A 26,262-nucleotide genomic window follows, 5' to 3' on the forward strand; every position below is an offset into this window, starting at 1 on the left:
GGCTGCACCGGTCGCACTGCCCTAAAGCCGCCCTGAATCTGAGTTACATACAGGGTTCACGTGACAACTGTCTTGCGTCTGAGGTCATTATTAATATCCCGGTTGTTGGGCGGGGGCAGGAATGGTTTCAAGGCCATGTTTAAAAACAATCACTTTCAATAAGTACTTCTCAGCGCAGCGCTATAATCTGCATATTAATGTCAAAGCTCCACGTGTGAAGGAAATACACATTATTGAATTTTACAGAGACTTTATCATATGTTACATGATGTCTGGTGCATGATTCACACAGCAAACATTTCCTGCCCTTGTTTTAAAAAATGTACAAGGAAAAGAGATATGAAGCAGTCAGTTTCACATGAGGCTTCTGGTTGTCATGGCAACATGTGGGAGGGTCGTTGTGAAGTTGATTCTTTGGAATGTTGGTGTTTGAAGATTCTTTGAACTGTAGATGACAGTTGGGGGGAGGGGCTCACACCAGCCTCAGCTCCGCTCCTCGATATAGATAGAAGATCGGGAAGAGCCTCTGTGTGAAGGGGGCCTGCGGGAAGGAGTAGAGAAGCTCCATGGAGTCAGCATTGTACAGGGACAGCCGCCCCCCCTCATAGTCCAGATACACCCCCAGCTTCAGGGGCTTCTCATGAGGGGCCAGAGGGGTCTGAGGGGAGGTGAGAGCCCAGTACTGACCCTTCCACCGCTGCACAGCCCAGACTCCCCCCTCAGGTGACCATGTGATCCCTCCCTTCCTGTTCACAGACTCTGCTGCGACCCCCACCTCCCACCCTGACCCCTCCTGCAGCAGCTGCACCTCCCAGTAATGTCTGCCGGAGGTGAACCCCTCGCTCCCCAGCACACAGCGGTAGAGGGTGAATCTCTTGGGGGTGTCCGGCAGGGCCTGTGCTGTGCTCGTCCCTCTCACTCGTCTCCCCCCCTCAGACACGAGGAGCTCACGATGAGCCGTGTCAGGATCCAGAGTCACCATCACTGCAGAGAAGAGATTCACAATTAGAGATTTAATGACAAAAATAAAGGCTGTAATTACTGCTTCTGTTTTACATATGATTAATTTACACCACATCTGGAAGGAGCACACGGCGCTAGAGAGCGCGGCACTAGACCGCTCACTACACTAAAGCGCACATTCATCTAGAGCACACACTACACTGAACATCACACTGCACTACATAGACAAGGCATTCTACTACACACTACACTGCACCTCTCAGCACATACTACACCACACTACCACACAGTAACAGATACAAGAAGAGCACTGTACTAGTCAGTACTCTATATTACATGGTACAGAGGAAGAGACCTACTAGAAGGAATACAGTACTAGTCATAACCAATGTTCCCTCTAATTTTTTCCTCTGTGTGCGGTAGTGTAAGGTCTTTGTGCGCTGCAACTAAGGCAATGTGCGCCAGTAACCAGACCACGCGTGTGGGTATAGCGCCAAATATCACTCCAACTTTTGCTTAAAAAAGCGAAAAGACGGTGCATTTCCTCACATACAAATCCACGTGAACGGTGTTAAGGCCTGTTTGAAACAGTCCCACATAGCAATTTGAAAACTTGGCAGCTATGTTGCTGCATTTCTTTTCTTAATTGAGCTGGGCTGCGGGGTGATTGTGTGCATTTGTTCAGGTTTTCATGTTAATTTTAGTTCATGATGGGCGCTGCGATTAACATGAAAACTTTAACAAATGTAGGAAAAATAAAATTATAATAAAGTTGTTCTTATAATTTTATTTTTCTCAGTTTCAGGGGTGGGTTAGGGTAGGGCCGCATCAAGCTTTCAATTAACGCATTTTAATGCTAGTGTCCACATCTTCAAATTAAAATGCATTAGTCACGCATTCTCGCGCCCCCCTGACAATACTGTAATTGAGGCATACTGCTAAGAAGGCAGTACCAGCACACTAAAATTGTCTAACATATATGAGCATGCAACTGCGCCTTCAAATTTGAAATGCTATGCGTCAGAGATAGAATATTCATGAACAGCACTGAGCAGGCAGGCCAGAAATTAACAGATCAATTAGCCGTGCCCCAATCAGCCTTCCTGCGAGTCTACTCTGGGGGTACCAGCAAACACGTGGGTGATCCATGGAGCGGGTCTTGCCTGCTGTTTTCCCACAATCACACTACCCTTTTGGTGACCAGAAGCACACACATGCTTCGAAGATTGGACACACCGGCGGGTGGCGGCTTGATTTTGCCTTCCCGCACTCTCCAGCAGAGAAGTCACATTATCTGAGTCTCTTGCGCAGGATGTTATAGTTTACAGCCTGCTGGACCCATTCTCTCCTAAGCCCCCGAATCAGCCTGGACAGAGATTGTTGACAAAACAGTCAACTTCTCAGCTCCTGACGTGCCCTTCGAACATGTGTACTTTCATGAACCGAAGGCACAGTACTGGTCTTGTCACTTGATCCCGAGACTTGATTGTCACAAGTGTTAAAGTGCGACCGGCAGAGGTAGGAGGCGTTTTTTTAAAAACTGCTTATAATCCATATTTTCAGACATTCTGTTTGTATGATCTGGGTTTAAAGCAATAATCGCTTATATATTTCAAAACACTTTGCTTTGGAAATATTCTGCTTTGCCACACTTTTCCAATCATCGTTGTTTAACTAGACTCACCGTCAATAAACCTTGCTTTATCTCTAAAAAAACAATTTTTTTTCTTTTGTGAAAGTGGACTTTGGGAGATTCCGGTCATTACCCAACCCTTACCTCAGCTCCCACCTGCTCCACAAGGATGGGCGCCCTGCAGTCTTACTGCTTTGTCACACGGCTGCTGCTGTTGAGAACACATCAGTTCAGGGGTCAAGAATTAGGTTTTCAGGGAAAGGGAATGGAATTGGTAATTCTAAGTGTTCGTGATTCATTACCCCAGGAGTAAAAAGTAGAGCTTTCATTAAAATACTCTGCATGCTGCACAGAGAAGGGAATTAAACATCTTTTAGCAATAGAATGAAAATGAAGCTCTGCCGGGGTTTTCTCCCCTCACTGGCAAACAAACTATGTTCATCCTATTCCTTTTCTTTTTTGTAGTGACTCTGTCCATTCATGTTGATTCACCTCATGAACTCTAGCTCAGCCATTCTAGTAGCAAGACGAGTATTAAGCCTTGAAGTAGTCTGCTTGCTGCCTATAAGCACCACACATGCAGTGGTCGTAGTGGGAGGGACTGGCAGGGCACGGCTGCCTCTACTTCATTAATTTGAAAGGTTCAGTTCCCCGGTTTTTTATTTTAAACATGCGTCACAGGATGGCAGAAATAGCCAAGGCACACAGATCCGGCTCGGCATTCATGACAGTTCGGGGCGGGGCGGGTAGAGAAGGAAAAGGACTCTGTCTCTTCCTTCTTGCCCAGAGAAGACCAGGACAGTGTCCACTTCTGCTGTGCCACTGGGAAAAGCACTCACTGATTTCTGAATAAATTAATGTAAAAGCGTTAAGGTAACCATGTTATTCCTACTTACATTTCACGTGCTTTACTTAAACTTGCATTACCTATGAGTCTTTGCTTTGTCCATGATTTTTTTTCTTAGGCAGCATATTACTCTTGTCTAATGCATAATTTATTTGTCTCACATCCAGAAGTTTATAGCTCGGTACAATTGGGTTGTAGCTGAAGGCAGCGCACATTTCTCTCAATGGGGCAGTATGGTGTTCAGTGGAAGAGATGATGTGGCACTATGGTCAGAGCTGACGAATTTGGAACTGGGGAACCAGGTTCAGCCTTCATGACCAGTCCACCAGACCACTCTCCTGAGGGAGCACATTGCCTTGCTAGAACTTAGAAGCCCTGGTGTCTTAGCACCAGCATGTGGACCCTAACAGTGGCAAATGTGGGTTAACCTTAAAGGCCTGTCATCCACAATCCAGACTGAAGTTCACCGCCAGTCTTGCAGGCAGGCCTATGAAGCAGCACACACTAGCGCGACAGTCACCGAGGTCACAGGACTCTTGAGCAAGGTGGCTCTTGGGCTGTGTGATCGCACCGGGAGCTGACTTCGGGTGGGGTGACATGCTCGCAAGTATATTATGTTTCTAAAAGCACTTGCTGCCTCCTTCCTGGCCTCCAGCAATTTTAGGCAACAATAAAAATGACATGATAACTCCGGTGATTAATGTCCTAGGAAGAGATGGAGTTTTGTCAAGTGGAAGTTTTGACTCATGGAAAGGTAGCGCAGAGGGCTAATTTGCCTACTGCACAGAACATGTACCAACCAGATCACAAAGTGCACATAATGTAAATTAAAAAAACACAAGCGGTTTCAGCTGAAACAGTGCATTTCCAGCCTGCAGTAAGAGAAACTCAATTAAGTATATAGTACTTACTGACAAAATAACAGGTTCCATGTAACAACCAAACTAAAGGGGCCAGTACCCATGGGAGGTTACAAATGAAGACAAAGCTGTACTAAGGAGGGACAAACAAGCCTATTAATGAATCTGAAGGCAGCATTTAGGAAAGAGAATGACACAAGCCAATGAAAAATATCGGTGGAGAGTGGGACGCTGCTTCTCTGTCATACTCTACTACAGTAGTCTCGTATGCGCACTGCCTCTAGGCTCGACCTAAGAAGGTATAATAGCAGCCATGTAAACGACATAGCGGTAGTGTGGCCCTGCGTGGGACATTTACCACGCTCAGGCTCGCTCCGCTCAGCATCAGCTCCTTTGCAGCTGGGGTATTCAGGATAATTCAAGAAGTGTGGCTAGTGAACCGGTGATGACACAGGGGCAACAAGAAGTAAGTGACACTGGAAGCAACTAGAGCTGGAGATTATACTTAAAAACCCAGGAGGCAGGTGGTTGCAGGCAGTGGCATAACAAAGGCCTACGCAGCCCCTGTGGTGCAGGGGGAACCTGGGCTGCAGGGGGCCCCTCAGCACAGTACTCAGGCCTGAGAGCTCCGGATTAAATGCGGAATGTGTCCCCTCCATGTAAATTGCAGGGAGGTACCCTCAACTTTCGTTAAGCCACTGGTTGCGGTAATCTCCGAGAGGCGCAGGAGCGGCTGGCACAAGGCCGGTGCCTCATGCTCCTTCGGATGGCCGCACCTGTAGGTGACCGTCCAACACGCCAGTGGCCCAGGGAAAAAAAACCCTCCCACTAATAGCCTTGCTGAGGCAAAAACTTGTGTCTGACTTTGCGTGTTGAAGTAACCATCTTGTGGTTACGTGGGGTGCGCAGTGTAATCTTTAAGTCCCTGAGAGCGCATAAAGTGGAAAACCCGCGAAGGTAATCACCACATGACGGCTATTATATTTGCTGCGTCAATTTAGATACTCAGTATAGCGAGATTGATAGGCCCACTATGCGCTCACTATGAGCTCAGGAAGAACAGGAGGGGAGCCAATAACTGCTCAGCGTAGACAAAAGTGTTCCAATCGGTTGATATAAAAAAAAAATGAAACCCACGCAAGCAGAGGCTACAACAAAACAAGTAGGGGGGTACCTTTTATGGTTTACTTTTGTGAAACCAAATAAAGTTTATTTGATTGATTGATTGATTGATTGAACAAGAAGGGGATTTCCTTCAATTATAGCAGAGGTTCAAACTACCAGCAAAATACTACAGAGGGAAATGGAGACGAAATGTGTTTTTTTTTAAAGAATCCAGTGACTGCTTTACTTACATATCACAACGAGGCAAGTGGATTACAAGCCTGCTACGTGCATGTTAACCTGGTTTTTCCGAAATAACACCCAAAACTCTGAAGATATCTTTCAAATCTGTTACCTCCGCAGAAATTAAAACTAAAAAACCTGCCTTCCAGTGGGAGGACTGAGCGAAAAGGAGCTTCTGAGCCATGTAGAGAAGGCAAACTCAGGTGTTCAGCTCATTGAAGTCAGAATGACTCAGGGATTTTGCAGTCAGAGCTGGATAAAGTTCCTGAGGGACTGGTTCTTAATTCCACTGGCCACCGGCAGCTAAATGTGTAATAGAGCCAAACACTGTCCTGACAAAGGGCAAAGTTAGACAAGTGATAGTTGAGCTGCACCAACCATTTAATTCCAACGATAACAGCTTTAAGCCTCAAGTTTCAGGCTTGGACGCCAAGGATCCTGTCCAGGGAACAAAGCAGTAAATTACCAATGGTATTTCTCTAATAGGTGTGCCTAATTCACTCGAGTTTGGGAGGAAGACTCAACTGGATGAGACCTTTCCACACACAGGAGGAGCCACAGGCAAAGCCTGTGTTGATACAGGGAGAAGGAATACCTCTGGCTGCCCCCCCCCCTTATCATTGTCTCCAGACATCTCCCTACAAGCTGAAGTACTGGACCGCCACTCCCCTCGTCGGGGAGGAAACGACAACAATACGTGGGATATTTTGCTTAGTTCCTTTCAAACTGTCGTCAAAGCCTTAACATACCAGTCTAGTAAGTCAGACATCCAGGTGGACTTATTGAATACAATGGCTCTCTACATTCCAGAGGGCACAAGTTGACACACAATATGTTCCTGCTTGTGTCTGCAGTCCAGTTTTAGATAAACTGGCATCACTCCCAAGATTTGTAGACTCTGTTTTGGACGACATTAAGCTGCAGTTAGAGACAACTCCAAGAACAGTGGATGTTACCACACCAACCAATTCTGACAATTGTGCTTCAAATAATAAAGTTCCTTGCCAAAAAAAACAACACAATTAGGAAAGGTTACAGTGGAGCCGAGTGAAGTAATTTCGGAACAGCAGCGCGGTGGAGCCGAAAGGTCGTTAACTAGCAGATGCCACAGGAGAACTGAAAGCTGTGGTGTCCCTCTGCTTTGTCCACCTTACAAAACTAGTATAGATCTGGGAGAACCAGTAACCCATATTACCCATACTTTATTAGGGTCGGACACACTTGAAGACATCACACAACCGACTAGAAGACAGCGTAAAAGGCTTAGGAAAGCACATTACAAAAAGTCACATTTTGGAAAAGAGTGGATCGCATGCTAGTCAGTCTGGTCAAGTCTACCCAATTTTAAAAACAACCATTGGAATAGCCAATCGGTCTTGCTTTTGGGACCTTATAAGTGTTTAGCGCGCGCTATTGCCATTTCTGTTACCTTATATATAATTAGTATTATATTATGTATAATTGAACACCTGTATTAAAAAAGAATTGACATAAAAAATGCTGCAACACATGTCTACTATGAAGACGAACCTTGCGGGATGTTTCCGGGTTATGTGCACTTGTGTCAGTGCTGGGGCACCTTGAAATCAATCAGAGTACTTGTAGAGCGCGCTACTTACCTGTGAGGGTCTCAAGGCGCTGAGGCTCAGGGGGGGGGGCTCCTCCTGATCGAAGAGCCAGGTCTTGAGGAGTCTTCTGAAGGCGAGTAGGTCTTGGGTCTGCCGTATGTGGGTAGGGAGGGTGTTCCAGGTCTTGGCGGCGAGGTAGGAGAAGAATCTGCCACCGGAGGACGTTCGTTGGAAACGGGGGATAGTGGCGTGGGCGAGGTTGGTGGAGCTGAGCTGGCGGGTGGGGTGTAGAAGCGGAGTCTGCTGTTAAGGTAGGCTGGTCCGGCGTTGTGGAGTGCTTTGTGTGAGTGAAAGCAAATGGCAGTGATGATCTACTCAAGCTTTAAGTCCCTTGCATGTGAATAACAAAGAAGCTCCCATTAGGAGAATATACCATGCGCTATCCAGAAACAGATAAGGGTCTTGTGTAACATCGTGTCACTGCCGTTATATTATTTATATGAAATACTGATAGAGATATCAAAATAAAAAAGATTGTTGTTTGGGCCTTTAAATCCACGATGGGTAAACCCGCATTACATGCCGCGCTGTCACTGAATTAGTAAATGTCTTCAGGGATCCATCCCAAACTGAATTTGTTTTTTTCATCGACCACAAAGGGGTTCATTTTTGCACAAATATTATGAGCATTAATGATCTAATAAAAACAAAGCTGCTCTTGTTATGTAGCTGTATATTCATTCATTCCATCATCTTACAGGGAACATTCAATAAAAGCATTGGAAATGCAATAGGTCTCGCGTTTGTTTGAGTTAGAGCTATTGGCATTGTAAATGACAATGTGCTTCACCTGTGTAAAACACATTTTATGTTTGTGTATACATGTGTTGTGTAGTGGAATAATGTGGGTTGGTTTGTAATTTTTAGTTGCGGAATTATGTCGAGTGGATTAGTGTAGTGGAATTATGTGGCATGGCGTGCATTAGAATTATGCGGATAGTAATTATGTGGTATTGAGTGCAGTGGAACTATGTGGAGTGAGATTGTGTGTTATGAGTGTAATTATGTGGAATGGTATTTTGTGTTGAATGATGGGATATTTACTTTTATTTTAATATCTTTTCTTTCAAACACAAATACAGTGATGAACAGTAAAAACTGTACCTCAGCAGAAAATGTTCCCTTCAGTGTTGTTAAACATGGGGCAGTAGTGTGAAAACACGATCTGTAGCAAGTCTTAGGCTGACTAGAAAATGCCCTGTTTAATCCCTTATTCAAGATCAGTGTTTAAGGCAGCATGGAAAACAATCAAAACAATGTATTGCTGCTGTTAACAATAAAGCCTGAGCAAAAAAGTCTGTTTTGTACTCGTCAATTAAAGTCACTCATAACCAATATCCTGACTGATTAAAGATAATGCTTGATGTCTCTGAAACTCCACCAATACACATAATCAGACATTAAAATGAGCGAGAAGGTTGCACTACCACAACATGTAGATGTCCCGGCAATGGTCACTAAATGAAACAGCGATATTCCCACTGTCAGCAAACATGATTTTAGTGATATCATCAAAAATGTTGATAGTGATGTAACATCACCATTAAGATCATCTTTGACCATGTGCGAGGCCTTGAGCAGTGCCCTGGGCCCAGGGTCACCGCTCAGTAGATCTCTGTTTCAAGTGACCGACTCCACGCGTTTTCTTGTGCAAGAGATCCGGGTAACATGTCTCCTGATGGGTGTTGTACATGATTCAGAAGGTTGCTCACTGAGAGAGCACTAGACTTTGATGTGTGGTAGGAACACAGCCCCATGAATCGGCCAAGACAACGACTAGTAGCAGCTGATCAAACCATTTAGAGAACGATTACCAGCTTTTCCTGTGTAAATCTATGTGGTTTACATGGCTAGTCTAACTAGTACCAAATGTATGTGTGAGTAGATCTTAATTAAATGATGGGAGGAGCACACCCACGTTGGGAGGAGTCCTGTATTTATTTAGACCCTACAGTTATCAGCAGGGTTTACTAGTAGTCAGAACTGATATACTTCCCGTCCTTTTCCTACCTGTTTCCTCTACTGCTCTCCTATCTCTCATTCTCCCTCCCTCCAGAAACCAATGGAACGCCAAGTGTATGCATCTTGTGTGAAATCACCTATACTTCGATGGAGCAGGAAGTCTGGAGTACACCTTCGTTTGACTAAGCCACTTCCTGAAGAATGAAAAATTGTGGACAGAGGCAAGATCAGAGTTGCACACCCACACATAGAGATGGGCTGCATGTCAATTTCCTGCATTATGTACTGCATGAACAAAGGAACCAAGTTCCTTGAAAGAGTACTCTGTGTTTTTGGGTCCTTTCACCATGTTCGTGTTCTTAATTATCACAGCTGGAGAGTGCCACATCACTGTTTCCCTTGACATGATGCTGAATTAGCATGGAGGACCATGAGCCGTGTCACTATTCAAAATGGATGTTAGTTAGCTCAGAGCACAGAGAGCTATACTTCGACAGCACCACCCACCAGTCTGAACCGCATTTACTAACAGTAAACGCGAGTGCGACTCCGACTACTATTCACCGTGTCACTATTCACCATGCCTTGGAGTCAGTAGTAGTCATATGCGTCCCCATACGTGATGTCATTAAGGTCAAAGGATGTGTGATGTTACTTCCGGTACACCTGCCATTTTGGTGTATTGATGTCTATTATTCTGCCCATAGCCGAATCTGTGAACAGCAACAGGTCAGTATGAGCTTGCATAACTTGCAAAAGGTGCCAATGCCTGGTAGTCGAATTGTTGCAATCAAAGCTATTGATCAACAGAATGGACTGCAGGGATTCGAACCTGTACCGCATGTGAATAAGTCTTTCATTATGATCCCTAAACCAACATTCGCAGGCACTCAGGGGTCACTTGTGTGGGGTAAAATGAATCAGTCTATCTTGGCAACTAATAAAGCTGTGGAAAATGCTGCAAAATGACTTCTGCACTTCAGAACAACCATCTTGTCGAGAAGCTCCCGACTTTGATGCTAAAGTGTCCCAGAAACTGAGACAATAAACAAGCAGCTGTGCATCACCTACAGTGACTCTTTGTCTTGACCTCGGTCTGGTACATGGATGTAATAACTGTTTAATTCCTTGCGCCGTGACACAAGCAAAAAGAAAATCACATATATAAACATTGCCTGAAGTCCACAGCACTACGGCTGCATATGCCAATCAGTCACAATTAGAGAATCCTAATCAAGTTAATGGACATCTCGTATCTTGGTCGGTACGTCTGCGGGGTATGAGGAACGTGTATATCGTATTCAACTTGAAAATGCCTCCCTGACCAAGCCCACACAGGGGCAGCAATAATGGAGCAAGCAACGGGAGGGGCTGCTTAGCAGATCCGCTCTGGCCACAGGAGAGGGCAAGGTACGCTAATGGCAGAAGGGATGAACAACATAAGAGGAGCTACGGGCAGTCCCATGGCGGAGCAAAAAGATGGCGGTAATTAGACGAAGGGACACGTAGCACAAAAGGAGGGAGGAAAGGTGCAGAGCGGCATGCACAAAAAGTGGGAGGGCGCACAGTAGTGGTTGTGAAAAGTGACTCGTAAATAAATTCCAAAATAGTCCCGAACTCAGCCAAAGTACTACAACGCCATTGTATAATTGGTCAAGGTGCTGTGGGACAGCACTGCTACTCTTCGGATGCTCACACACAACACAAACAAGGGTGCAAATGTTTCACCTGGGAGTGCAGGCGGTGTACTCGGTTGCCCAGCAACACGCCGTCAGAGGCTGGAGGTGATCAGGTATGCCGCCTCATGTTTCCAAGCCGCTCTCCGCTTGCTCACCCTGCCTTGTGGCAAATCTATATACACACTTCTCTCTGCTTATAGAGAGAGCAACTAACAGAACAAGCCCGGGAGTGGTGCGTGTATGCGTGCTCGCGAGGTCTTCACTTTTCAAGCACTGCACTTGTACTAGTGGCACGCCGCTGCTCAATCCCGCAAGGTGGATGACGCCACAGGCACGAGTGCAGCGCTTGAAAAGTGAAGACCGATGGCTAAAGGCCCTCCTAGAGCAGTGCATGCGCGCTGCCTAGGCGAGACCTAAAAAATAACTGCTAACAGAACAAAACAGAATCAGTTAACACACTGGGAGAGGAGATGGACTGAATTCAGACGGCAGGTACTCACAGTGAACAAAACGGACCCCAGTCGAATAAATAGTGACATGATAATCAAACCCTTGTTACAATTAGATCCAACCTTACTACTGGAAGTTTCCCCACTACTGGAAAATAAGAGTCTTAAAGCAGCAAAGTTAGAGCAGAAGCAAGAACTAGGAGGAAAGAAAAGGCTTACAAGAGGTGAAGCTGCTTCTCAAAAATAAACCAAGCTTCAACAGATGTCCTTCAGGTAGAAAAGGATGAGAAATCTTGGGGCAAATGTTCTGCAAGGGGGGTGCATCTCAAAGGTGCTAGAAGGTGATCTGTACTAGTCAGTACACTCTATTAGAAGTCACAGAGTGACAAAGCTACTTCAAATACTTCAAAGGTATACAGTAGTAATCAGTACACCGCAATGGATGCTGCAGGGAAGGAAAGCTACTAGAAGGTGTACAGTACTAGTCAGTACTTCTTTACGTGGTACAGAGTGAGAGAGTTATTAGAAGGTATACAGTGCTAGTCACTACACTGCATTAGATGGTACAGAGCTACAGAGCTACTCCAAGCTATAATGTAATAGCCAGTACAGTGCATTAGATTGTACAGAAAACAGAATTGATCCAAGACATACTGTACTAGTTAGTAATCTATATTAGATGATACAGACCGAGAGAGCTACTCAAAGGTATACAGTACTAGTCAGTACACTACATTTGATGGTACAGAATGACAGATCTACTCCAAGGTATACAGTACCAGTCATATACTAACCTGCATTGTAGATGGATGCACTACATCAGTGTAGATATATGCGCTAGGTTAGTGTAGGTGCATGCGCTAGGCCAGCGTGGGTGCATGTGCTAGGTCACTATAGGTTCTTACGTTAGATCAGAGTAGAAGTATGCGCTAGGTCAGTGTAGGTGCATGGGGTAGCTCAGGCTAAGTGCACAAACTACGACAGTGTAGGTACATGAGCTAGGTCAGTGTGGGTGCATGTGTTTGGTCAGTGTAGAACCATGTGCTAGGTCAGTGTGGGTGCATGCGCTGGGTCAGTGTAGGTGCATGTGCTAGGTCAGTGTAGATGCATGTGCTAGGTCAGTGTGGGTGCATGCGCTGGGTCAGTGTAGGTGCATGTGCTAGGTCAGTGTAGATGCATGTGCTAGGTCAGTGTGGGTGCATGCGCTGGGTCAGTGTAGGGGCATGCGCTAGGTCAGTGTGGGTGCATGTGCTAGGCCAGTGTAGGTGCATGTGCTAGGTCAGTGTGGGTGCATGTGCTAGGTCAGTGTAGATGCATGTGCTAGGTCAGTGTAGATGCATGTGCTAGGTCAGTGTAGATGCATGTGCTAGGTCAGTGTAGATGCATGTGCTAGGTCAGTGTAGGTGCATGTGCTAGGTCAGTGTAGATGCATGTGCTAGGTCAGTGTAGGTGCATGCGATAGGTCAGTATGTGCTGGGTCATTGTAGAAGCATGTGTTTGGTCACTGTTGGAGCTTGAACTCTGGAACACAGAATGAGTTATGCAGTACATGCCAAATTTTGAGGTGCAATTCCATGCCATCCCATATTATACTATGATCCCACCCCATATCACATCACACCATCCCATCATAAAGTTCCATACCATACCGCCATAACATACCATTCCATAAAACTCCAATCCACACCATCCAATCGCATCTATCCCTTCCTACCCCATACCATACCAAAATAACATTCCATGCCATACCGTTCCATAGCACACCACACCAATCCACACCACACCATCCCACCATACCATATTACACCATGATACCAACCCATAGCACACCACACCCTCCCATCCAATCATAACGTTCCAAACCGTACCATACCATACCATACACACTCTCATCCCTTCCTATCCCATACCATACGAACATAACATAACATTCCATACCATACCACACAAAACCATACCATACCACATAATTTTCATGAACCATAACATACAGAGCTAATCGTCACAATGATATTTACCTTTATAACTCTTCACCACCATCTCTGGGCACTGAATCGTCACATTATTACACCTGTAATAAATAACACACACATCATCTTTGTATTAAAGAGCAATGACAGCTACAGGAACGAAGGATGAACATCACATAAGACCTGGATTTGAAATAATATTCAGTATTAGGAGCAGCGCCTGCGGACTAGAGCTCAGTGTGAGTTACTGTTCATACACAACAGACAAAGCTCTAACGATATCGAAAAGTACCTTTAACATCTTATGACAGGATGTGGGTGTTCTATGGCAGATAGCTCAGTGAGACCAGTGTGCTTCATGTGATGCTATGGAGTGCCTCAGATTGGGTCTACTAGGAGCGGGGGTCAGCTCAGTGAGAGGGGGGCTGACTGACAGGTTACATCTGCTTCTGGTGGAGTCTTGTGTATATAAAGTACGCACAGCCGGAGATTGGCCCCAATAATGCACATGGCTGGAGGGGTTACACGCTCCGAAAACACCATAAATTCAGATGCCACATTAGTTAGGAATATATAGCCAATCAGGTAATGAACAAGTGGTCCACGACTGCTTTAGAGAAGAGTAATTTATAATTTATCATGTGTGTGTTGCTTAATTAAGTCAAACACTGGTAAGAAATACCAACAATCAACACAACAACATACCCTGCTATCTAAGATAGCATTTTTCAAAACGTACAGTTAATGTAAAACACGAAAGTGTCAAAGAATTGTTTAAGTCCAGTATATTTAATTTTATATACTTGAACCAGATCAAAAGTTAATTTAGACAAAAGGAAGGTACAAAGGTTGCTCAAGGGACAGGAGAAGAATGGGTGTGCTCGTGATGGGTAGGAAAAGGTGAATGGTCACTAATATTCAGAGTTTATACATTTTTAATGCTTAGGCAATGGACTGGTAAAGAGACAAGTACAGAAAGGCCTGTCCCAAACAGATTATTTATAAAAATGTTTACAGTTGTTTGTAAATGCATAAATGCAACATCAAGTGAAGGGGATGGGATGAGATACAGGCCGTTGATGGGTGGGGTGCGTCGACGTTTCGACTCGGCTTGTGCATAGATGGTGACTTATACCTCTTCAGGATGAAAGGGGGGGCAACCTAGGGGTAAAAGATCAACTGTGCGTTAATTGGCGCCTATTACCCAATCCGGGAGAGAACGGAGTGACGGTGTAGTACTGACCTAATCCTGGTGCCACACAGGCATCTCAGGTAAACCACTGAAGGTTGAGTAGTTAATGGCTCAGTCAGGGTTTTCTGTGGAAAACCAATACTAAAATTAGTATTGGTTGACTGATCGTGGCTATCCCATCAGACTCCTCAAGAAGGCGCGTAAGAGGGCCTGGTTTAGCCACAGGGAGTATCTTCTGGAACCTTAAAGCAATAATTCCCAGACACAGGATCGATTAACTTGTGTCACGACCTATTACACCAAGAGCAATGACATCGGAAAACTGTGAACAAACATTGCCACCTGGTTGCTGACGATCTGGGTATACCAAACCCCACCCACCATGCATGCCTTTAGAAAAGGGAAAGTATCAGGGACTTTTTGGTGAAATCTTTAATTCCACCTAAACCCAACAGTGTCCAGTTACCACTATGGAACATCACCCCCATCAAGGGCCGTTTTGAGTGACTACACGTACACAAAGAGGGATCACACCAATTGTAACTCCTCAGGGGTCATATATGCCACCTCATGCCCCTGTAACTTTTTATATATCGGGCAAACAACGCAGAAAGTCAAAACCCGTGTCTTACAACACTGTAGTAGAATACGATGTGGGGTACAAGGTGCCCCACAAGTAGAACACTTTATCACCTTTGGGCACTGTAGTACTGAAAATTCATGACGATTTTTGTATTAGCAGACCGGTAATGAGTTAAATACTATACATGAGCATTTCCGTCATGATTGAGTGACGGAATAACCCTGAAATCGGAGTTTCCGTTCCGAACCCTCGGGTTCCATTTTGTGAACGGCATCCATTTTGTGATTGCCCTCACATAGCTAAATGACTGAAGCCAAAACCCAGTCCGAAGGACACGTACACCCTTGCTGACTCCCCTGTGACCTGGGCAAGCTGACTCCACTGCCCGAAGCCAAACCTGTTCGGCCAGGTCCTTTCCCAGTGGCCGAGCGAGATTAGTATCAAGGCACAACATATCATAAACCTTTCATCGCACACAAACTATGCCTAATCTTACACACACCTGTCCCTGTTTTTTGCTTTATGACTTGCTTTACGAGGAGGAGGTGCCCAATTTTATTGGGGGTCCGTCGATATCTGATGGAAATACTGGACCTTGCCGGATAATTGATTATGAACTGGACGAACAGAAATGTGGGCTTGTCATCATGACTCTGCTTTTTCTTTGTATTGAAAATATGTGAATGGTCAACTGTAAAATAAGGAATGTTTGCCTGAAGCATATTATTTTGTATAAAAGAAGTAGACTGGCTTTGTAGGAGAGAGCAGTCTCCTGAGAACAAACATGCTGTTGTACTTCTAGGATACCTGTTACTGGCTGCAGCCAATAAATACGATCTTTGACTTCACCTAGAAGACTCTGTGTTTCTGTAGTCTGAAACAGGAAGGACTCGGAGTTTTCAGGTGTGTTCCCTGGCACCGCTGGGTTCTAAAAACCCGGTACTCCAGTTGGCGCCCAATGTGGGGCGGTATCAGCGGTACCGGTCCAAGCCAGAGGTTCGTGAGGAGCTTCGTGTGAAAATTCTGGAGGAAGGCCGCCACTTCATCGACCCCTGTATGTCGACGTGGTCCGAAAGTCTTTGCTGCGAGGTTCCCTGCGTCCCGACGGCTACGAAGGACTGCTGCCCTGACTATCGCCCTGTTTTGGACCCTTGATGATTGGTAGAGCGAAACGTTAGACGAGTCTTCTGGTGACGTCATCGATACCTCAGTTAAGTATAAGTGGAGCGTCTCCCAGTCCTTAGTTTGATTCTTAGTTTTTGGTATCCTTCGGGATTAATTTGTTTGGAACTTGCAAGTGCCAAAACCGACGGACTCGTGTATTCACGAGACTATCGTATTCGATAATCCTTCGAAGTTTGAAGCTAGACTAGTGAGCGAAGATGCCTGGTCTTAGCAGACTTGGAAATTTGTTTTGTCTTGGTTGTAATAGGGATTCCCGATTGGAGGACTCGTGTCCGGTTCCTCCGATTGGAACTCCAACATATGAGCTCTATGTGAAACACGGCGTAGGCCCCATCACATATAATGAAGTATGGATCGGATACACCAGAAACGACGGTGTTTTACAATGGCCCCAATATGGTAGTATTGACACAGAGATTTTAGATAATCTAGAGGTAAAACTTTTTAAGAAGAAAGCCCGGCCGGCAATGTTTGACTCTTTCCGCCTATGGCGAAAGGAAGCCAAACAGAAAGTAATTAAATTAGCCAAGAGAAATAAGAGAGAAAGGGGTATCTCGATAATACAAGCCGCTACACAGTTTAGAGATAACGAAGAAGAACAGGCAAACAAGCAGTTGCACAGGCAACGTAAGATGGAGATCGATAAATGTTATCCAGTCTTGCCACCTCTCCACCCAGATTCACGAGAATCTGAGAGGGATCCTTTAATGTCACACGTATTAAATTCACCACCCCCCTGTGCACGGAGTGCTACAGCACCTCCGCAACCTTTTGTTATACAACACCCAGTCGTACAGCCCCTGGTTCTGCCACAACCACCAGCTCCCCTTGCGGTGGCTCCTAATATTCTGGTACAGCCTCCTCAAGGGCCACCGAACCCACCTGCTCCACCTGTGCTCTCTACGGCTCTGCCTATTGTACCGACTACTTCTCCTAATACTCCCTCTGCTACTGCCTCCGCCTCTGCCTTACCTCACCCTGTCTTTCCTCCTGTCCTTCCGTCAGTTTCTCCTTCTGTTCGACAGAGAATGGCCAACACTGTTACTGGTCTTTTCTCACCTTTCTTTGGGTCGCCTAATACGACCCCTAACGCAGAACGAAGACAGTTGCGGAGTCAACTGCCTGACTATCAAGAGAGAGAATTACTGAATAGTTTAGCGCATAAATGGGTTGTCGATCCTATAAGATATGATGTACAGTCTATCGTGGAAGCGTTCCGTCAATGGGAAGCATCGAAGCAGAGATATGTTTTTGAGCAAATGTGTGTTTTTCTCTGTGAGGATTTGAAGGAAAATGATCTGGAATACGATCTGCCTAAATTGTGCCGTGTGCGGTTCGAGTTTTCAGAGGGCATGATCGTAGGTCCCGATGTTGAGAGGGCGGTTGCGACATTGTTGTCGTATCGGAATGAGGAGGGCACTTCTCGGTCACTACTTGGGCGTGACGGTAGGAAAAAGGCGCAACAGTATCCCATGAGAGAGGTTCCGCCGGTATGGAAGGAAGAAGTGGCCGCTGGTCCGGATAATAATCCACCAGTTGTACCGGCTCACTTTCAGCGTGTTTGGGTACACGTTCCATGGAAGCGAACAGAGGTTTTAGCTCTCAAACAGACGTTACCTGACCCCCGTAAAAATCCTGCAGGGTATTATAAGGAATTATCGCAGACTGTAAGCTCATGCATTATGAACTTAGCGATATAGACATGTTGTTCGGGAATGTGGTTCCGCAGCCTTTATGGGGAAAGATTCGCCACGCCGATCACGATCAGGAGTTAGGTGATACATGGGTTAATATTGCTGCTGTTGATAACAGACAAGTTGGTGGTGCTACACCAGAGCCTTTAATTGCGGAACTCCCTGGTAGAATCATTACTTATATGAAGACTTTAATGCCTGAATTACGTGTCAATTGGGACAAGCTGTCTGCCTGTAAGCAGAAGAAAGACGAAGCGGTGTCTGACTTTTTCACGCGGTTTGAAGAGACTTTTGTCGATCATAGCGGTCAGGATATGGCTACTGAGGGTGGCCAGAGATTGTTCGTCGGCAAATTTGTGCATAATTTGCTTCCCGAGTTGCGTGCTAAGTTGAAGGATTCTGAGAGTTCTTGGGCTGTTTCAACGTCAGCACAGATTTTAGCTACAGCCCAGTACTATGAAAATAGGCGCAAAGATGAGTTAGAGAAAGCAGATAAAAAGACTAAGGAATTAAAAACAAAAGTTCTTCTACAACAAGCTTATCCACCCCGCACTAATAATCAGCGTGATTATCAGCAACCTCAGCAGTATTCGGGAAACTCGCAAAGAAACGAGTCTTCTCAACAACGTTTTCCATATGGGCCCAATCAGTGTGCGTATTGCAAAGAAGAAGCCCATTTTAAGAATAGTTGTCCGGTTTTATTACAGCGCACAAATGGGTCTGGTGCAAGAGGCCGTGGTGCTCAACAGACGCCTAGAGGTAGGGGACGCCGTGCGTTCCCGCAAAATGCACGATCTCTTCCGCCACAGAATTCAATCAACGCGTCTGGTAGGACAACTCAGTACTATGCTGATGACTACTATGCAGAAAATGAGGATATGGAAGGTAATGATTGCTAGGACAGCCATGGACAAAGAGAGGGAGTTGTTTCAGTTCCAGTAGATCAGAATGGACCTTATGTAGAGGTGATTACATCAGGAGTGTCAGAGCCTTTTCTGTTGGAAACTGGTGCTACAAAGAGTTCTATTATGCACTTGAAACTCCCTGGCGCACCTTTGTCTGGCGAAATGAATGTTTCAGTAGGTTTTTCTGGCGCCCCGGTTAGGAACCCGATTTCTAGTCCTATGTATCTTTCTGTTGGACCTTGTGAATTGGAAGCCCCCCTAATTCTTACAACAGGTTGTGGTGAAAATTTGTTGGGATTGGATCTGTTGAAAAGATTATATGCGACTTTGTACTGTTCTCCTTCGGGAGTACAACTTACACTAGGTAAGAGAGTGGTTTCTCCAATGTATTTATCGAAGGATAAATTCCCGACAGAATTGTCTTCTCTTCCGGATATTCTTTGGGCTACTAGTCCTAATGATGTGGGTCTTTTGGAAATACCGCCATATGTTGTGACATTGAAAGCCAATGTTAGAATGCCACGCATTCCCCAGTATAAAATCTCTAGCGAAGGCGAAAAGGCATTGTTAGCGATCATCTATGACCTGATTGATAAATATGTAATTGAAGAGACAAAAGGCAATGTTTGTAATAGTCCTGTTCTGCCTGTTTTGAAGCGCACTGATCCTTCCCAGCCACCTGTTTATAGGTTTGTGATTGATCTTAGAGAGGTGAATAAGATCGTTGTGCCACAGTTTCCAGTTGTCCCTGATATCACTGCCCTATTGACAATGATTCCAGCTTCAGCGGCTTGGTTCTCAGTGATTGACTTGAAGAATGCTTTCTTCAGCATCCCGATTGCCGAGGAGAGCAGGGATATTTTTGGCTTTAGTTTAGGAGGGCGAAGCTTCCGCTTCAAACGCGCTCCTCAAGGCTACTGTTAAAGTCCATCAATATATAGACAGGCTCTGAAAACACAGCTTGATACGATTGTTATACCTGATGCCGCTACTCTTATTCAGTACGTCGACGATTTGTTATTTGCTGCGGATACTGAGGAGATTTGTAAAGAAGCCACCTTGTCGTTGTTGCGTCACCTCTCTGATTTATCACAAAGTCTCTCTCTCGAAGTTGCAATACTGTCGACAAGAAGTGACCTACTTAGGTCATCTCTTATCGAAGGAGGGAAGGAAACTGACCCCAGAAAGAATTCAGGCAATTGCAAAATTGAGTGTGCCAAGGACACAGAGAGAAGTGCGTGCTTTCTTGGGCATTACATCATATTGTAGGCAATGGATACCGAATTTTTCCTTGCTAGCCAAACCTTTGGTGGCATTGACTTGTAAAGATACACCGAATCCCATCCCATGGTCTGAAGATTGTCAGAAAAGTTTTTCAGAATTGCGCGATGCATTGTGTTCGGCTCCTGTGTTGGGTACCCCCGACTACAGTAAGCCCTTTACACTATATGTCCATGAGAAGGAAGGTTGTGCATTGTCAGTGTTGACACAGTCTTTTGGGGACAAGCAACGTCCATGCGCGTATTTCTCGTCGACTTTGGATCCGGTAGCTAGGGCGTTGCCGAGTTGTTTAAGAGCCACAGCCGCAGCGGCTGTTTCGATCTGACAGTCTGCCGGATTAGTGATGAATAAAATGCTGATCGTGATGGTTCCGCACGCAGTAGACACTTTGTTAAATAGAACCAAGACACAGCACTTAACTAGTGCTCGATTGTCAGGTTATGAGTTAACCTTGTTAGCGAGTCATGTCCACATTAAAAGATGCAACGCATTAAACCCAGCTACGTTGTTGCCGATCCCAGTTGAGACAGAGAATGCTGAGAAGCAGCACGACTGTTTCTTTAGGACAGAAGAAGAAACGAAAGGGAGAGTAGATCTTAGGGACACTCCTCTTACTGAATGTAAAGGTACTTTGTGGGTCGATGGTTCGTGTTTCAAACTTCCGAATGGTGACGCGACTGCAGCATATGCTGTTACGACTTTGCATACGATTGTTGAAACTGCACGTATCCCACATAACTCTGCGCAAGCAGCAGAATTGATTGCATTGACAAGAGCGTGTGTGTTGGCGAAAGGAAAACGAGTGAATGTGTACACTGACAGTCAGTATGCCTTTGAAGTTTCTCATAGTTTTGGACGATTGTGGCGTGAACGTGGGTTCCTGACTTCACATGGTGCTAAGATCCAGCATGGACAGTTGGTGAATGAGCTTCTTGAGCCACTGACCTTGCCATTACAAGTTGCGATTGTGAAATGCAGTGCACACAAAAAGGTTACAGATGATGTTGGTCGTGGAAATGCATTTGCTGACGAACTTGCGAAAGAAACTGCAAGGAATGTGATGAGTCGAATCTATGTTGCAGGCCCTGCAAGATGGATTGGTGACGTTGGAATGTGTGAAGATACGATTGAGAGTGTGAAGTCCATCCAAGCTGAAGCTACAGAGAAAGAGTTGAGTGTGTGGAGAGAGAGTACGGGGAAATTGGATGCGAATGGTTGTTGGGTTGAATTGTCAGAGCATCAGCGTTGGCTGTTACCCGATGCGTATGTGCTTGCAGTGGTTACAATGGCACATGGAATGGCTCACATCAGTTTGAAGGGGATTTGCAAGTTGTTGGCTCCAGTATGGCAGAACACTAGAATTCCTAAGTGTGCAGAGAATGTAATTAAGAACTGTATGGTGTGTCTGAAATACAATCCTGGTAGGGGAACCCCAACTCCAGCTGGTCATTTTGCTCCTCCTACGTATCCGTTCGAGGTTTTGCAGCTAGATTTCATCCACATGGAAAGGTGCAACAATTTGAAATACGTACTCGTTGTTGTTTGCGCTTTTTCAAGATGGATAGAAGCATATCCCCTGAAAGACAATACTGCCTTATCGACAGCTAAAGCCCTTGTCAAATAATTCTTCCCCAGATTCGGAATGCCAAGAATGGTCTGGAGTGATAATGGGAGTGAATTTGTGGGTCGAGTGATGAAGAAAGTATGTGAAGGGCTAGGCATACAGCAAAAGTTCCACGCTGCAAATCACCCCCAATCAGCTGGACTAGTAGAGTGCTATAATGGCACCCTGAAGTTTAAATTGGCCAAAATCCAAGCGAGCACTGGTCTTAAATGGCCTGACGCTCTGCCCTTGGCACTCCTATCAACAAGAATGACTGTGCACTCGAGAGTGGGACTTAGCCCCTATGAAATAGTGTTCGGCTGTCCGGCCAACATCTGGGGAGTGCCAAGGCCCACAAAATTTAGCGAGATAGAACACCCTGTACTGCTTGATTACCTGTACGGATTGACGGCTACATTGCGTGTTTTACACCAACAGGTTCACGACGCTCTACCTCAAGCTACTGAAGCTCCAGGACATCCTATTGATCCTGGATCCTACGTATTAATAAAGAACTTTCAGCGGACAAAGAATGATGAGCCCCGCTGGACTGGCCCCCATCTAGTGCTCCTCTCAACAAGATCAGCTGTTCGAGTGGAAGGGAAAAAACACTGGGTCCACGGGATCCATTGCAAGAGGGTCCCTTTACCTCTGCCGCACGACCGATGGGTCCAGGAGGGGATCGCTGATTCTGAGACTGAAACTGTGCCTCGCTTTCTGCCCTTTTGCGATGCACGTGTAAAAGGAACAAACTCTGAAAGTGAAAGCGATAAAATTTTGCAAGAAGCTGTGCCGCCGTCAATTCGATTGAACACTACAGAGCCTGAACTCTTGTTTCGAAACCAGACAATACCCGGAAAAACCCGCTATAATTTGAGGCCGAGAACTATGACTATGGACAAATAAAATCCTTTTCTTCTATTTTTGAAAGTGCAGCTCTCTCTCTCCTCTGAGAAACTTGCTTATTTTTGTTTTTCGAACCGCCATCCGGGTTCTGCTGCTAGGGTCGCGGTTGCCCAAGTCTTTGGGGTGCAGCCGAAGACGTTAGGTCGACGGTTCTGGTTGGTCTAAGGGAGTTGCTCTGGACTGACAGAAGCATTCCTTAGCATAGAACACCCTACCGCCGCGGGCAGCAATTATAGAGGATGGAGTTTTTCAAGATGGAGAGACCTGCCAAATCAATGAACTTTAAAACCAAAATGTGTACATTGATGACAAGAACACGATTTTTGATAATATGCATTTTCATGTTGCTTAGTGTAATGACGTTTTTGATAGGATATGTTTTATATACCTTCCAAGTGACATTTGCACCCACTACACAGCCCACACCTCCTTCTCCTGTTTCCTCGCATTCTTTTCACCCTCTGCCTGAACACGAGTCTGCTAGAAGATTGGAGTTTGTCAATAATTCATTCGTTCAGCTTTTACACCAACATCAATTAGTAATGAACACGACTAATTGTGGGGTGTGTGGTCTTATGCCACATACGACAGATAAAGGTATCCCATATTTTGTCTTGCCATTTAGCTACTATGGTTCGTTATGGGCGTTTCAGACGATGTTCCTATTTGCCATCGAACCATATCCCCCACGTTCCACGAGAAGTAACTCGAGCAACAAGGCATTAGTGGTGGGAATCACAAATATGAGCAGAGATATTGACACGTATAGAACGATTCCCCGAGATGAGCTGAAGGCTTACAGTAGATGGAACGCAAAAGAGTATGGAGTTACCTTGAGTGAAAACAAGCGAGCAAAGAGATCCTCCCCAATCTGGATCGTACCCCATCAGGGTCACCTATGTCTGCAGGGAAATGGCAAGAACTCCAGAGCTCAGTTAGGGAAGAGTGTCTGTACTCAAACGTATGTCTTTTCGTCTCAGACCTCCCCTTCATTCCTAGCAGCTAAGGGTACCTACTTCATCTCCCACGATAGAGCATATACATGGTTGCCCCCTGACTTCTCGGGCACATGTTTCCTTTCGTTCCTGTTGCCTCCCACCTACACGGCCGCGGCAGATTACCATAAGGCAAGGACAGTTAGAGGTGTCGTGAGTAAAGACGACACTGCGGGACAAGAATTTGGTGACTTCGTAAAAGGTTTTCTGCCGTTTTGGGGGCCTATGGTGAACAGCAGGAACATTCGCCAATTGACGAGGGTGGTTGAATCTACCATAGTTGAAACTGCCGGTGCCCTTAGTAACTTGACTGCTGAGCTCCAGTCGGACCGCCTTATGACTCTTCAGAACAGGGTCGCCTTAGACGTCATACTTGCAGACCGAGGTGGGGTATGTAAAGTGATCCAATCAAGTTGCTGCATTTTCATCCCAGATAACGCTCCGACAGTATACCAGGCCATCTCCAAACTGCATAAAATCTCTGAATCTATTCACGTGGATAAAGGAGACTGGTCACTGATGGGGTGGTTCTGGGAACTGATATCCGCCTGGGGATGGAAGATTCTGATAGGCATTGGGATGATCTTAGTCATTCTTTTCCTGTTCTGTCTGTGTATACAGTGTGCTCCTGCAATATGTGGCCTCTGTGCTACATCGTGTATAAGGAAACCTGTGTCAAGAAATGAGCTAAGCAATAGGATGATGCTACAGCAACATCTCAATGACTTTATGAACATAGACCTGGACTCAGATTAGCGTGAGTATAGGTTATTGCCTATGTAAGGGCAAAAGGAGGGTCTGTAGTACTGAAAATTCCGGACCCGTGTCATAAACATCGTCGAATCATGACGATTTTTGTATTAGCAGACTGGTAATGAGTTAAATACTATACATGAGCATTTCCGTCATGATTGAGTGACGGAATCACCCTGAAATCAGAGTTTCCGTTCCGAACCCTCGGGTTCCATTTTGTGGACGGCATCCATTTTGTGATTGCCCTCACATAGCCAAATGACTGAAGCCAAAACCCAGTCCGAAGGACACGTACACCCTTGCTGACTCCCCTGTGACCTGGGCAAGCTGACTCCACTGCCCGAAGCCAAACCTGTTCGGCCAGGTCCTTTCCCAGTGGCCGAGCGAGATTAGTATCATGGCACAACATATCATAAACCTTTCATCGCACACAAACTATGCCTAATCTTACACACACCTGTCCCTGTTTTTTGCTTTATGACTTGCTTTACGAGGAGGAGGTGCCCGATTTTATTGGGGGTCCGTCGATATCTGATAGAAATACTGGACCTTGCCGGATAATTGATTATGAGCTGGACGAACAGAAATGTGGGCTTGTCATCATGACTCTGCTTTTTCTTTGTATTGAAAATATGTGAATGGTCAACTGTAAAATAAGGAATGTTTGCCTGAAGCATATTATTTTGTATAAAAGAAGAAGACTGGCTTTGTAAGAGAGAGCAGTCTCCTGAGAACATACATGCTGTTGTACTTCTAGGATACCTGTTACTGGCTGCAGCCAATAAATACGATCTTTGACTTCACCTAGAAGACTCTGTGTTTCTGTAGTCTGAAACAGGAAGGACTCTGAGTTTTCAGGTGTGTTCCCTGGCACCGCCGGGTTCTAAAAACCCGGTACTCCAGTACTCAGCCAAGAGCCTAAAAGGGTGGGTGATCGAAAAAAGTCCAAAGGAACCCAAGGGGTGGGAATTTCTCCAACACCCTGAACTATTGTGAGTGTAAATGGATTCACACATTTGACACAGCACTTAGGGGGTTGAACGAATACGAGGAGATTGCCAGACAGGCGGCAACTTTGAGTATTGGCTAAACACCCCCATCCAGAACCTTGGGCCTTAGACCTGCACATTCTGACACTGCATATATAGCTCGTAGGATGTATATAGGCAGGCTATATTGCTACCCAGCACCAACTTTATAGTTTGTAAATAGTCAGAATACATTAGATTCCTTATCACTCTATGTATATACACCGCTTGTAAATATGATTAGTAATATGTATGCACTCCATGTATATACACCGCTTGTGAACATGAATTGTAATATATGTATGCACCTCCCATCCATGTCATCATGTATAAACACCTAATTGTTGTCGCTCCGTACCTTCACATGTGACCTTTATACATGCATAAATATGTATCCCCATGGTTTGTTGAACTACTATGTTTTCTTCTCTTGCATATAAACCCCTTAAGCTCCTCCTATGTTATATGTACAACTCCCTACGCTAATCGGTATCCTCACATGAATAATTACCACGATTGCGAATACCACATTAGTTTTCTCCCACACTGCGTACTCCCATTACGTATTAGTACACTGCATATAATGGCACCCTATTGCTCTCACTGCACTGTAGGGAGTTAGTACACATACGTGTTATGTAATTCCTACACATATCTCCGATTAGACATGCTTGGAGGCACATGTTATTCTCCAATTGAGATTGGAACCCAGTTTCTTGTCGGTACCTTCTCATTTGAGAGTTATCACTGTATATAATTGCACCTTTTAAAATTGCCGGCATGGCTTTAAGGATATTAC

At 45.3% G+C, this 26,262-nt stretch overlaps 1 protein-coding gene across 1 annotated transcript in view; it reads right to left on the reverse strand.

Annotated features, from left to right (window-relative positions):
- Positions 1-230: 230 nt before the first annotated feature.
- Positions 231-26,262, reverse strand: part of LOC144754164 (E3 ubiquitin-protein ligase TRIM39-like) — a 126,279-nt gene continuing 100,247 nt past the window's right edge. The window contains exons 5-6 of the mRNA XM_078641746.1: positions 13,387-13,439; positions 231-984 (exon numbers count right to left, since the gene is read on the reverse strand). Of these exons, the coding sequence (XP_078497872.1) occupies positions 473-984; positions 13,387-13,439 (565 nt within the window). The 3' untranslated portion in view covers positions 231-472. The remainder of the gene's footprint in view (positions 985-13,386; positions 13,440-26,262) is intronic.

This window comes from Lissotriton helveticus, chromosome 5_1, assembly GCF_964261635.1.
Source record: "Lissotriton helveticus chromosome 5_1, aLisHel1.1, whole genome shotgun sequence".
Lineage (NCBI taxonomy): Eukaryota > Metazoa > Chordata > Amphibia > Caudata > Salamandridae > Lissotriton > Lissotriton helveticus.